Source organism: Euprymna scolopes, chromosome 7 (genome assembly GCF_053919585.1).
Source record: "Euprymna scolopes isolate OS-2025 chromosome 7, ASM5391958v1, whole genome shotgun sequence".
Taxonomy (NCBI): domain Eukaryota; kingdom Metazoa; phylum Mollusca; class Cephalopoda; order Sepiida; family Sepiolidae; genus Euprymna; species Euprymna scolopes.
This window is the reverse complement of record NC_136488.1, coordinates 66779883-66792966: the sequence shown is the minus strand read 5'-3', so window position 1 is coordinate 66792966 and position 13084 is coordinate 66779883. Positions and strand designations below refer to the sequence as shown.

General features: G+C 29.5%; 2 protein-coding genes across 2 annotated transcripts in view; one reads left to right on the top strand and one right to left on the bottom strand.

Moving 5' to 3' along the window:
* Positions 1-13084, top strand: part of LOC145279777 (N-acetylgalactosamine-6-sulfatase-like) — a 148971-nt gene that overhangs the window by 130743 nt on the left and 5144 nt on the right. The window lies entirely within an intron of this gene.
* The window catches only part of LOC145279778 (U5 small nuclear ribonucleoprotein 40 kDa protein-like), a 31830-nt gene continuing 21865 nt past the window's right edge, over positions 3120-13084 (bottom strand). The window contains exons 6-8 of the mRNA XM_080131101.1: positions 8806-8888; positions 6847-7012; positions 3120-3274 (exon numbers count right to left, since the gene is read on the bottom strand). Coding sequence (XP_079987227.1) covers positions 3222-3274; positions 6847-7012; positions 8806-8888 — 302 coding nt within the window. The 3' untranslated portion in view covers positions 3120-3221. The remainder of the gene's footprint in view (positions 3275-6846; positions 7013-8805; positions 8889-13084) is intronic.

The following is a 13084-nucleotide window of genomic DNA, read 5'->3' as shown; positions in this document are numbered from 1 at the left end:
TCTCCACGTTAAAAAACGACCCTGGTGTCTAACTCTGTCCCGTGGGGAGACATAGTAAATAGGTACGTTATCTATTGGAAACGGGAAGCTAATGTTTATTTTCTTTAGATGTTTTGAAAATAGGTTGAGGCATTTTTGGTGGAGATATTAGTATACAGAGATTCGACATCAAAACTATTATTTCTCTGCACTTATGTAAAATAATTATCCATGAAAATAATTTAGACACTGGTTAATTTTTTTTTTTTTTTTTTTAGCACATATTGCATATACACATGTAAATTTACATATGAACAAATATACTGTCCCCCGCCCCACCTTCCTCTATATATACTCTTAATTAATCTTCTTGTCAGTGAGCATTTTACATTTTTACTTTTTAAAAAGTTTGCATTAAACGGGTGAAACGTCGTGGAGTTCTTAGGTATTTCCACCTCCATTTTTATCATCAGATTTTTTAATCCTATATATATCTCCTTTTTTGTAGATATTTGGCAGAGGAAGAAGGATAAGTAGTGAAGTTGAGTTTTATTTATTATATTTATAAATTATAATGAAATATGTTTTAACTAACAGGACCTGTCTACCGGCTTTGCCCAGTGGATAAATGACATTATTAACAAATAATTAATATTAAATGTGCAGAAAAAGAAAGTAAACATGCAGTTGTGAACTACATCAAACTTCTCCACTTCATCTGGGAGAAGTAGTATAGGAATTTATGATATTCAATAAAATCGATTGATAATATTCGCAAAACATGCATCAGCTATTGACAGGTAGTGTGACCACATTAAATTTATGTGGCATCTTGGTTTGTATAACTATGTATTTTTCTAGATGAGGAAATATTGTCTCCATCTTATTAATTTTAAAGATATATTAGTACCAGTATTAAATGCCATTTTGTTAATATTGGGCTGTATGTTTTTAATAAGCATTTTAATCTATACGTGCAGTTATTGTGTAGTTTATTTATATACAGGGTATCAACAGGGTTGCATTAAAGAAAAAACTATACATTTATTTGCAAAAAAAATTGTAAAGAAAAAATGCAAGTTATAAATTTCTTTTAATGCACTTGGACTTTATGGGCACCCTGTATATAGATATATATATACACACACACACACACACTCACTCTTTTTTTATCTTGGTTGTTATTTTCATGTTTCACTCAATATAACCTTTGATCTGGGGAACCCATAAAGAATTTTGAACTGAACCCTTTATTTAATCCACGTCGATAGACCATTCTTGCTCCATCAACTGTAGTAATAATTTAAGTTTGTCTTCCAGAGGACTGTCACTTAAATTGATTGTTAATCCACATCTGTCAGTTCTAAATGAGTTTTCGGGGGCTTGAATGGAGTGTACCACATAGATTAAATAAATGGTTCTGTTTAAAATTCCATATAAGGTTTCCAAGTTCAAAGATTTGTACTTGCTGGGACATTGCAAAAATAAAATACCAAAATGAAAATAGTAATCCAAATAATACAACTTATAAATCCTCATCTCAAAAAATTCCAAAATACAAAAAAATTAAATAAGTTTAACCCTTGAATAAATATAGGCCAAAAGCCAAAAATACCCACTTTTTTTTTTTTTTTTAAACCCTTTGGATTAATCTATATATCTATAAAAGTAAGAATGTGTGTGTGTATGAACACTTCTCAACCTATATGCTCAACAAGTTTTTTATCTATTGTTAAACTTTGTGACATATTTCCATTCTATGGAGGTCAGGTGCATATGAACACCCCATAATTTTATTATACCATATTTCTTCAAACAGAAACATAATTATCAAAGTATACTTACACAGATAGATATGAAAAGTCTTTATTAAAGTTTGTGCCTATTTCCATTCTATGGAGGCCAGGCGCAAACGCAGACCCCACAATTTTATTATACCATCCCTATTTAAGTTAAAACTTATCAAAGTATTCTTATGTACAGAACATATCAGAAACACTTGCAAACGTTTTTTTCTTTTTATTTTTAAATTTTTTATTTCTATACTTTGTGGATCAGGCGCGAACGCAGACCCCACAATTTTAATGAACCACCGTTCTGCCAGATCAAACATACCCATTCCTGTGTCTCGATACATCTTCTATCATTATATGTAATCAGTTTTATTAATATGTGGAAACTTTTTAATCCATTTTCATCCGGAAAAATGGGTTGCCAAGGGGTCAAAATTGAAAAATTGGTGTGTGGGAGTTATTGGATTTTTATCTCTTTGCTAATTGTTTTACAAATGTGCATGCGTGAATGGTTCACGTGACAGATTACTTATGTTAAGAATAAGTAGCTTGAAAACACCTTTTTAAGATTGTGTCACATTGATCTATTAGTTATCGAACTTGACTCACTGTCTTTAGGTTTTAGTTTCGATCTCAGCCCGAGTATTCTTTTTATTTTATTCTTTTTTTTTTTTACTTACAAAAAGTTAACGGTTTGGAAAAAAAAAAAGCAACAACATAATACTCGCATACATATGCCTCAGTTTCTGTATTAATTAAAGTATATTTATGCATATTTTATAACCGGGAAACTTGCTAGTAATTAACCAAAAAGACAATAGGTGATTAGCAAAATTACTTGATAATGTATTGTTAGAAGGCCGAAATATTGAATGTTGTCCATTTTAGTTATGTTGCTAGGGCTGATATATTGGCTGTGCAGGGTTGGAATTAAATTATTTTTAATAATATAAGCATACACAATAAAAAAAAGAATTTGAAATAATAATACTGACCCTACAAAATTAAATTTAAAGAATAACAGATTTGAAACAAAATTAAAAAATATATAAATTTGATTTAAAGTTCAATTAAAATGGAAAAAAAACAAAAAAACCATACACATTGCATTACTAAAAAGGTGGAAACTGCAAAACTCAATTCTGTTATATGTCCTAATTTCTTTGTTTGTGTCTATCCATTACACCTCTGCATTGTATCATACCTTCTATAAACCATCTTTTATATATGTATGCACAAAGAAATGCTTCAAGCAAACTACATTAACTTATTATATAAATTGGGCATTCCTACAGAATTTATAGAATCACTTTCACCTGAAAAAGAAAGAAAGAAAAATAACAAAAATTCTCAGTATTATTTTTTTTTTTTTATTAGAAAAATTATGTTTGATGAAATGAAATTTTTTAGTCCAAAAATATTTGTGATGAAAATAAATTACAGAAAATATCAGTAGTCAATTTCTCCCAGGTAAACTTTTTTATCACTGGAACAGGACATAACTGGGAAAGAGAAGAAAAAAAGTACATTTATGAGTGTTTATCAATTAATATGTTGAATTATATAAAATATATTTTATGATTTTTTTCATCAAATAATGCGGTTTTACTAAAAACGCACAACCAAAATTATGCGCGATCAATGTACGACTGATTGCTCCTTTCATATAGAAACAATGTGCAAAATTGCTTGAATTAAATCAGCAGAAACTGAATCAGACATTTTAGTCGTGCCGAATATTAGTTGTACATAATGAGCTTTACTAAAAATGTATGGTTAAATAATGTATAATTATTTGCTCCTGCTGCTGATTTGCTATTAAAGCAACTTTGACACAAACAAACTACTGGGTTTGTCAGCACAAAATATTGTAAATTACAAGTTTCAATCGAGAGGTTATTTTTTGGCAAATATATTTTTAGATTCATATGAAAAGTATTTACAAAAAATAAGTTGTTTTTTTTTAGAAAGTAAATAGATAATTATTTATTTACATAATGAGCTCCTTAAAGACTGAAACAATTATTTTTTCCAATTCTGTGTGCCACTTTCTTTTCACCTTTTTTTTTGTTTTTGTTAAAAATCTTTGTAAAACAAGCAAGTTTATTTATTAGATTAGTCATTCCTTGATTTTACTAATTATTCACGACTAAAACTTAAACATGATTTTATGTATGTCTAATTAAATTCTAAAAGACCGAGACAATTGTTTGCATCGGAAAATAATAATTCTCAGTCGTTAAAGATTTAATAAGTCAAAGCAACTTCAACAATTTCAAGTTTAATTTACAAAACAAAAAACAAGTAATCGTCAATATTACTAACTTCATAGTCATTTACTTGCCTCCTCACAAGGACAGTTAGACACTAATGTTTTAAATCTGAGGAAAACTAGTTTCATCAAGAAGCACACGGGATTGAAAACATTGCCCCAGTCTTTAAGGATTTCTTCTACTTTTTACAAAGATTTTTTTAGTGCTACAAAATTCAAATTTTAAAGAAAAAGGTTACTTGTAAAATTCAATTTGCCAAAAAAAAAAAAAAAAAAACAAACTCTTGGCTGAAAGTTGTGACTGTCACTAAATTTGTTTCATTTCCATAAATAATAAACTTTTTTACTAAGATTAAAAAATTAAAAAGTCTCAGTCTTTAAAGATTTGACAAAAATAATCACAACTGTGACTAAAGTCGTTTTATTGTCTATTTTAATAACATTTTTTTATTGCGCAAACGGACTCAGTAGATCGCCCGTATAGGAAGTTTAGTAAATATCTTTTTTATGGACTTAAAAAGATATTTGCAAAAAATAACCTCTCGAAACTTTTGAGTAAATTCGTTTGATTGTTTTACAATATTTTATGCTGACAGACCCAGTCGATCGCCTGTGTCAAAGTTGCTTTAATCAGCAGCAGCAATTATTCGTACATTTTTAGTAAAACTATTAACGTGATAAATCAAATTTATTTCCCTTAGATATATAGGAGTTATCTCCCCTGAATCTAAGAATAAGTTGTTCCCCTTGAACTGATAGGCATTTTGCAATTAGTTATAACTAGAAAAGTGAAAAACTATAAAAACTAAGAGCAAACGTTCTGTGTAGTATCTGTTCTTCAGATGCTACACTTCAATTTCTTGTTCTCTCAGTTGAGTAGAAATCTTTCACGACAGCAAAAATTTTTATTTTTGTTCCTTTTCTCCACGTTTAAAAAACCACCCTGGTGTCTAACTCTGTTGTTCTGTTCTAATACTACAATTCACCTTTTGTCCTCGATCAGTAGGTGTGTCAGAAATTTTGTGAAAAATATTGAATAATTCCACCCTGTCTTTCCAAGCATATAACTCCTCAAAAAATGTAATTCGAGCCCTAATTTTTTTTTCAATTAAAGGAGCAAGGACCAAGGTTTCATTAAAAAAAAAAATACAAAAACAAACGTGTTTTTTTTTTAAAAAGGTTTTAAACTTCAGACTTTACAGGTAAATTTCTAAAAAAACATTACTTTTTTTTTGTTTTAAATTTGAATATATTATTTATTGATCATTTATCTTCAATTTGTGATACATAACACTTTGGTGAGTAAATTAATTATTTACTTTTTAATAGACATTTCAAAAGGGGAGGCGTGAAATCATTCGACCCCCTGTCTTTCCAAGCTTATAACTACTCGAAAAATGTAATTCAAGCTCTAATTTTTTTTCAATTAAAGGAGCAAGGACCAAGGTTTCATTTTTAAAAAAATAACAAAATAAAAAACAAACATGTTTTTTAAAAAAAAGGTTTTAAACTTCGGACTTTACAGATAAATTTCTAAAAAACACTACTTTTTTTTTTTTTTAAATTTGAATATATTATTTATTGATCTTTTTATCTTCAATTTGTGATATATAAAACTTTGTTAATTATTTACTTTTTAATAGACACTTGAAAATGGGGGGGTGAATTAAAAAAAAAAAACGTTTGTCTAAAATATCATATTCGGTTTATTGGAAAGAGCATAAAATTTCACATTGACCCTGGAAATATCGTAAAAATTGAAAAATACTGAGCTCGTAAAATTCAATTAATTTCATTACTGTTTTTTAAAAAATAAAAAAAAATATTTCTATTACTTTTAAAACAACTTTATTAGTTTATTTTGGAAGTATAATCCATAAAGAAAATAAACAACCCACTTTTAAAAGAGAAATTAAGAGTTTTTTTATATTTTATTCGCAGTTTCGTGTTAGGGGTGTCAAAAATTCCTACAAAAATTCTGATACACCTATTGATCAGTGGAGGAGAAATTTTTTTTATTTTTGTTTCTATCTTATTTTTGGGGAGCTGGATTTCCCCACATAAAAACCGATCTATGTCTAACTCTGCCCTCGTGGGGAAACAAGTAACTATAAAAACTTAGACATGATTATTAAAAGCAAGGATGAACACACAAAAAAAAATGATTAAAACAAAGAAAACAAATGCAGTTGGAAATTAGTAATTGTTTAATAAAATATAATCTTTATAATACAAAAAAAAAATACATAGGATAGAGAGAACTGCATTAAATGAAAAAAGAAAAAAAAAGATATAGTACATCACTATTTAACCATTTTTGTGGAACTCTATTTATTCGATATGAGAGTCCATTTTATGAGAAAAATTAAAATCTAAACTAAATCAACACTTAAAACATAAATTGAAAAAGTACTACAAGTATTCACACGTTAAACTAAAGTCATCTATTCAAAACATCCATAAAAATAGATGGATCATCCGTATACAAAACTAGAACAAAGAGGAAGTAAAAATCAGCTGAATCTTTGAGAGAAGCTCTACCTAATGCAAACATTAACTCATAGGAGGGAATAACAAAGAATCTGTTTAGCAAGTTAAACTAAACACTTGGTAACACAAATTTTATGTATTTTAGCTTGATGATTTCCTATAGGAATGAAACCTTATAAATATATTTTCACAATTTAATATATATATCAAACTTACAAATTGCTCGACTTTTTTCAGTTGTCTGGTACATAAAAATACTAATGATAAACAAATATCCATTAACCAAAACAGGAGGAAAGGTAGATTACTTACTTATTGGTTCGCTTGGGTGAAAATCTATTTCATTTACTGAGCCTGCATGGCCAGGTAATTTGTATAGAATCTGCCGTGTGGCTGTGTCCCAAATATATACAAATCTGTCACCAGAGCCAGCAGCAATTTTACGACCATCAGGAGACCATGAGCAACGAAGCAAATTCTGGGAAGAAAATTGAAAATAAAACAAATGAAAGATTCAAATCAAATTTTATTTTAAAACTAGCACGCCACCTTGGCATCGCTTGCTTGTAAAATACGCTTAAATATGATATTTTGATTCATGCAGATTTTGTATTTATCATTATAGAGCCAATTCTCAACGGATTAGTTTCAAAAGTGAAAAAAATATGACTTGAGTGCAATCAGCTAGAATCAAAACTAAACCATAAAGTTCTCCAGTGTCATTCGTTACCATCTGAGCTAAGTCCATATGCATATCAAAATAATGTGAAAATTATAAATGTATATTTGTGTATACATTAGAGCTTACACATTATGTTAAACTATGCCTGTCAAGTTACATTTTTTCAATTTTGACCCCCTGAGCAGCTATAGTCCCCATATATCACAGGTCCTCATATATCAAGTTTTACATACATAGACCAAAAATTGACAAAGTAGTTTAGTAGAGACCATTCCGAAATAGAGAGCTGCTTCAAATACTAAGCAATTACACAACAATCGAATTGTGCATAATTGTGAAATGAAACTAATCATCCTATAAGAAAAATGAATAGTCAATTGATAGTTTTTTTTTGTCATTTTTTTTTTAAGGAATATACAAATTAGTACAAACAAATCTGTGTACAAAGTGATAACTAGGGCCGTGACAACAGAATACTCTTTTTGTTGTCTTGACTCTCGAGTATATATCCGACGCAGTTAATCAACCAAGAACCACATCACTCTATATAAAAGCATATAAGATATCAACAGATACACACTCGAGTCAAAACAATGAAAAAAATATGCTGTTGTCCTAGCCCTAGTGACAACTTATGTACAAACATAAATACATGTGAAAGGTGATAATGTACATACAAAACAACTGTACGGTGGTAATACATAAAAACACAAATGTGTGGCTTAATCTCGGATATTGAGCACTTCTCTAAGTAAAGAGACCTCTAAGTAAAGAGAATTTGTTAATCCCGAAGTGATCAGTGTTAAAGAAAAAAAAATAAAAAAAAAACAGGACTGCAGAATGTCACTATAAGCAGTAAATATAATTAAGAACGTCTCCAAAGTACTACTAAACTAAGAGTCTCCCCCCTCCTTTATTTGTAGTTAAAAAGATAAAAATAAATTCACACAAAATATTTTTCAACTTCATTTCAATGTTAAAAGTTTGCTAGAAATGATGTCACTAGACAGTGAGATGGTGACATTGTGAAAAGCAAATTCAGAATTTTAGTATATAATAACAGAAGGGTGAGTAAAAGAGTAATCTCAGTGAATAAATGGCAGTTACAGATATAACGAGATTTCTCTAGATTGGCTTGGTTTGATATTTTTTTTATGGCATATAAACCATCTATCAGTGATTTCATCTCGAAGATGTCAAATATAATTATATAAGTAAAAGAATTACATTCTCCTAGAAGAAAATTCCACACTGAAAACATTACGAGATATTACTATGGACTGAACACCTGGGTGTGTCAAGTTTGAATCCAGTTTGTTCAATAGAAACACTTTCATCAAATTCACACTTGACCTCACATCTAATCTCCTGGAAAGAAGATAAATAAACACTCCCATAAAAAAAAAAAATATATAAATTTGGTACTGGTAATCTTTGTTCTCAACATGAGTGACCCTTAGCCATTGCCTAATTAGGGTCACTGAATTTTCAGAAACAATAATTAGCGTGAGTAATCAAATATAATTTGGAAGATGAATAAAATCTAATAAATTTCAAGATTAATGGAAAAAAATAAAAAAAGAACTCACTTTTTCAAAACTGTGCTGATGTCCTTGAATGATTTTGACACATCTTTCTTGAGGAGCAAATGGTCGAACATCCCAAATTCTCACTGAAAACAAAATAAAAGTTATGACTTTTAAAACCTTGCATTGTAACAAATTCATCTTGGAATTTTATTTTATCTACAAGAAAAGACAAAAAACTTATTCAGACAAAAATAATTTACAACCAGGGCTCTACGGACAAATTTATATTTAGTTGACCTTTGACAACTAAATATTTTCATTTACTAGCCAAATAGAACCGTTACTAGCAAACGCACATGATTTTTAGAATATGACATCTTAGTTCTGTGACGATATGTATATCATAAAGATTGTTCTGTGTTATTTTTTTAATAAGTGTAATTCTAAATATACAACATTTTATGTTTCTACTTGAAGGTATAAACATTCTGATTTCTTCAGATGTTTTTTAAACAGCCTTCAATAAAAAAAAGTATATTGTTCTATTAAACTTTTATTGTTTAAATAATTTAACTTTGTTCGTTTTATTTAAAAAAAAAAAAAAGCTGAAAAGATATTTTTGCACTCAGTAGTGAGCCTTGGAAGATTGTCAGTGAAAGAAATGCAATCACCAAAAGATAAGCGTTTTATTATTTCTAGTCACCACTTGGAAAAATCACTCGCAAATGCAACTGTTTCACTTGCAATGTAGAGCCCTGATAACTGAGCAGTTGTGTATGTGTTTTAATTATATATAGGCTGCAAAGCTATTTGACAAGAGTAAATATATAAAGTTTCTGAATTTTGTAGATGAGAATTGATAATATATATTATTTGGATTGTTTGGACCACTGTTCTCATCCTCATGTTTCGGCCAATGTAATCTACAATCTCCTACAAGCACATGCGGCCTAACAGATAAACTATTAAGTAAAATTCAGTTTTAAATGGAGTTCTTCTAGAGGTTAAAAGTTCAATCCTCAGTGCAGGTAATACTAAGAATACAATTGTTGATTACTTAAGACTCGTTATGTCTAGGGCTATGACAAGAGAATATGCTTATCATTGTTTTGACTGTCAAGTATATATCTGACACAGTTAATTAGCATTACAAATTGATTTTTTCTTTTTAGATAATTGCTATTTTATCAACTTGCATGAAAAGAGCTATGTAAAAGATGCTTAAAACCGTTTGAATTATGCAAATACCATCAGTAGTTCAAAAGTTATGAGAATTTTAAGTGACAAAATTTAGGCTTTTACATGGACATTTTTCTTTAAAATCAGTGGGCTAAATTACGGACCTCAACATTTCAAGAAATTCAGTAATTTCGCCACCAATTTTAAAAAATTTTTCAAGCTATTCTCATGAAACTTGGCAGTCTTATGTAAAATTGTGTGCTCTTTCTGATTATCTAGTCAAATTTGATGTATCTCTTTACCATAAGCCATGAATTATAAATTCAGATGTACAAATTTCAATTTTTTTAAAACTGGCACATGGTATCATACAGTGGGTGTCTATTCATGAACAAAACTAAGTATTATAGTGGTATTTAAATATAGCTTTATTGACATAAGGCATTTTCCTGCCTCCTCACCAAAAGAGAGTTTAATCCGAGTGTAGCCATTTTTTTTTAAACTGGCACATGGTATCATACAGTGGGTGTCTATTCATGAACTAAGTATTATAGTGGTATTTAAATATAGCTTTATTGAGAGCAGGCATTTTCCTGCCTCCTCACTAAAGGAGAGTTTAATCTGGGGTGTAGCCATTGATTGGCTAATGAGCATTCATGGCCAGTATTTACTACTCCCCTCAAAGAAAAAAAAATTGAGTAGATATGAATTAATCTCAGAAATAAATCAAAAAAAATTTTTCATATAGATTTTGGGTTACTGTAAAAGATGGAAATTCCCATAGTCGTCCAGAACTCATGCATTTTGGGACCAGTCCAATTTTCAATTTTGTAAATCCTCTCTAAGTTGCCCAAAATGTACCCCTATTTTCTGAGACGCAACCAGAAATCGTACTCTACGTGAATCCTTGATGTAGCTTTCACAGTATCAGGATACCAAGAATCCTGATAAGCAACAACTATATATTCACCAGTTGATGGTAATTTTTGTCATTTCTATTGTTGTTTTACTGAAAATTCAAAATTACTGTTTTATTTCTTTGTTTTATGTAAACAAAGAAATAAAACGATAATTTTTTACCTTGTTTTCACCTTAACATTTAAAATTATTACTTTTTTTAGGTTTTAGGGTAAGCTAAAAACAAATATCGCATTTAAATTTTCTGCAAATAACTAGTTTTCTGGATATTAAGCAATGTCATTTCTTATGTTATTGCTGGTAGCCATCTTGGTACGTGCGAGTGTGCAAACTTAACCCCCGAGAAACTATGCACAAACACATGTACCAAGATGGCCACCAGCAATAATATAAAAAATGACATTGCTTAATATCTGGAAAGCTACTTATTTGCAGAAAATTTAAATGCGATATTCGTTTTCAGCATACACGAAAACCTTAAAAGATTAACATTTTTCTTTAAAATGACTAAGTGGAAAATTTACAAAATGCATCACAATGAAATTCCTTATCAAACCGCCTAATTATTATTATTTAGATATCTTTAGTTAAATGCTAATGTGATGTTTTCATATTCCAAGAAAGATAATCTTCTACAATAAGCTTAGCTTGATGCAAATGTTCTTCAGAGTTTTTGAACTCTGAATAGTATATATATATATATATATATATATATATATATATATATATATATATAAATGAAAATTCTAGTTGATAATTTTTCAGTAATTATTAATAATTAAATGATTTTTACTTATATATATATCCAAAAATTACATAAATTCATTGAGTACTGATAAGTATAATCAGAAATTTTCATGTTATTTTATTTTGAATAGCCATATTTTATTTTGAATAGCCATATTTTATGTATTACTTACATTATTCAAACTACTGCCGTCATCTTGATTTCAGTTGATGTAACCTACTCCCTTAAGGTTTATCTTGTTGAACTCGGGTGGTACTAAGAATACAATTACAAATTGTTTAAGACTTTTATCTGATCATAGCTCATGCAACAAGAGTATGCTACCACCATGAATTAAATGGTTCAGAATTCAACAAAGAGTAAGACAAGATACACTTGAAGAAAGTCAGAGGTTCCATTGACCGAAATGTGAAAATAACATTCAAGATGAGAATTAATAGTTCAAATAATACACATAAATCAATCCTTATCTCAAAAATTCAGAAAGAAAAGGCTATCCTTTACTTGAATCTCAATAAAATATTCACCAATAATCCTATATAGAGAAGAGACATCACAACTGATTGAGCTTATGACTACTATGTCTCACCGAAACACAGGTAAAAAGCTGTTGCGAGAAGAATCGATTGTAATAATAAACATGAAACATTATTGGCTGATTGTAGAAAGTTAAACATGTTAATATTATTGCTATTACTACTAAAAAAAAAGAAAAATAGCTTAAAGACACCAAAAACCTTCATTTATCAAAATGCTACAGTCTCACTAGGTATAGAAAAGAATTGCACTACACTTAGCACAAAGAGCCTTTGGATTGTAGAGTGTATATTGAGAAAAGTTAAAACTACTAATCTATGGTTTCTCCCTAGAAAACATCCACAACAAAACTCATCTAGTTATAATAACTGAAAAATTTCCCTTTCTCCCTTCATGTACCGAAAACTAAATGGAGCTTCCATGAGCAAAGTTTCTTTTCTAGAACTACCCCTCTGTGGAACACAATACCATGAAACCTGCATCCCAACATGGTTGTGCTTCAGTTCAATGGAAATAAATTCTTGTTGGGCCATCCTACAGTGTTGTCTCATTGCCCACTAATCCATTAACCTTAATCTGCAAAGAGTGTGTGGGCTTTGATAAACGGTGACTTGTTAGTAATAATATATTCATTAACTGTCATTTTTCCTTCAGTCATTTTCAAGTTTTCCTTGGTCTTTGCATAATTCCAGATAGCCATGTTTCTGCAACAGTTTATCAAGAAGAATGTACACTCCACATAGAGCGTAACAGATTCATCTTTAGCATAAACTCTATAACAAGAAAATACAAAACTTTCAGCAAATCCTTTGACCTGTTAAGTTTGGTCAGTTTTCAGTTTGTCAATTGATCTAATCCGACGGCTTTATCATTTCACTGCAGCCAAGCAGAAAATTTGACTAATTTTATGACAAAGTCATGATCGTTGTCAGATTTGTTTTTTCTGTTGTTAAAACA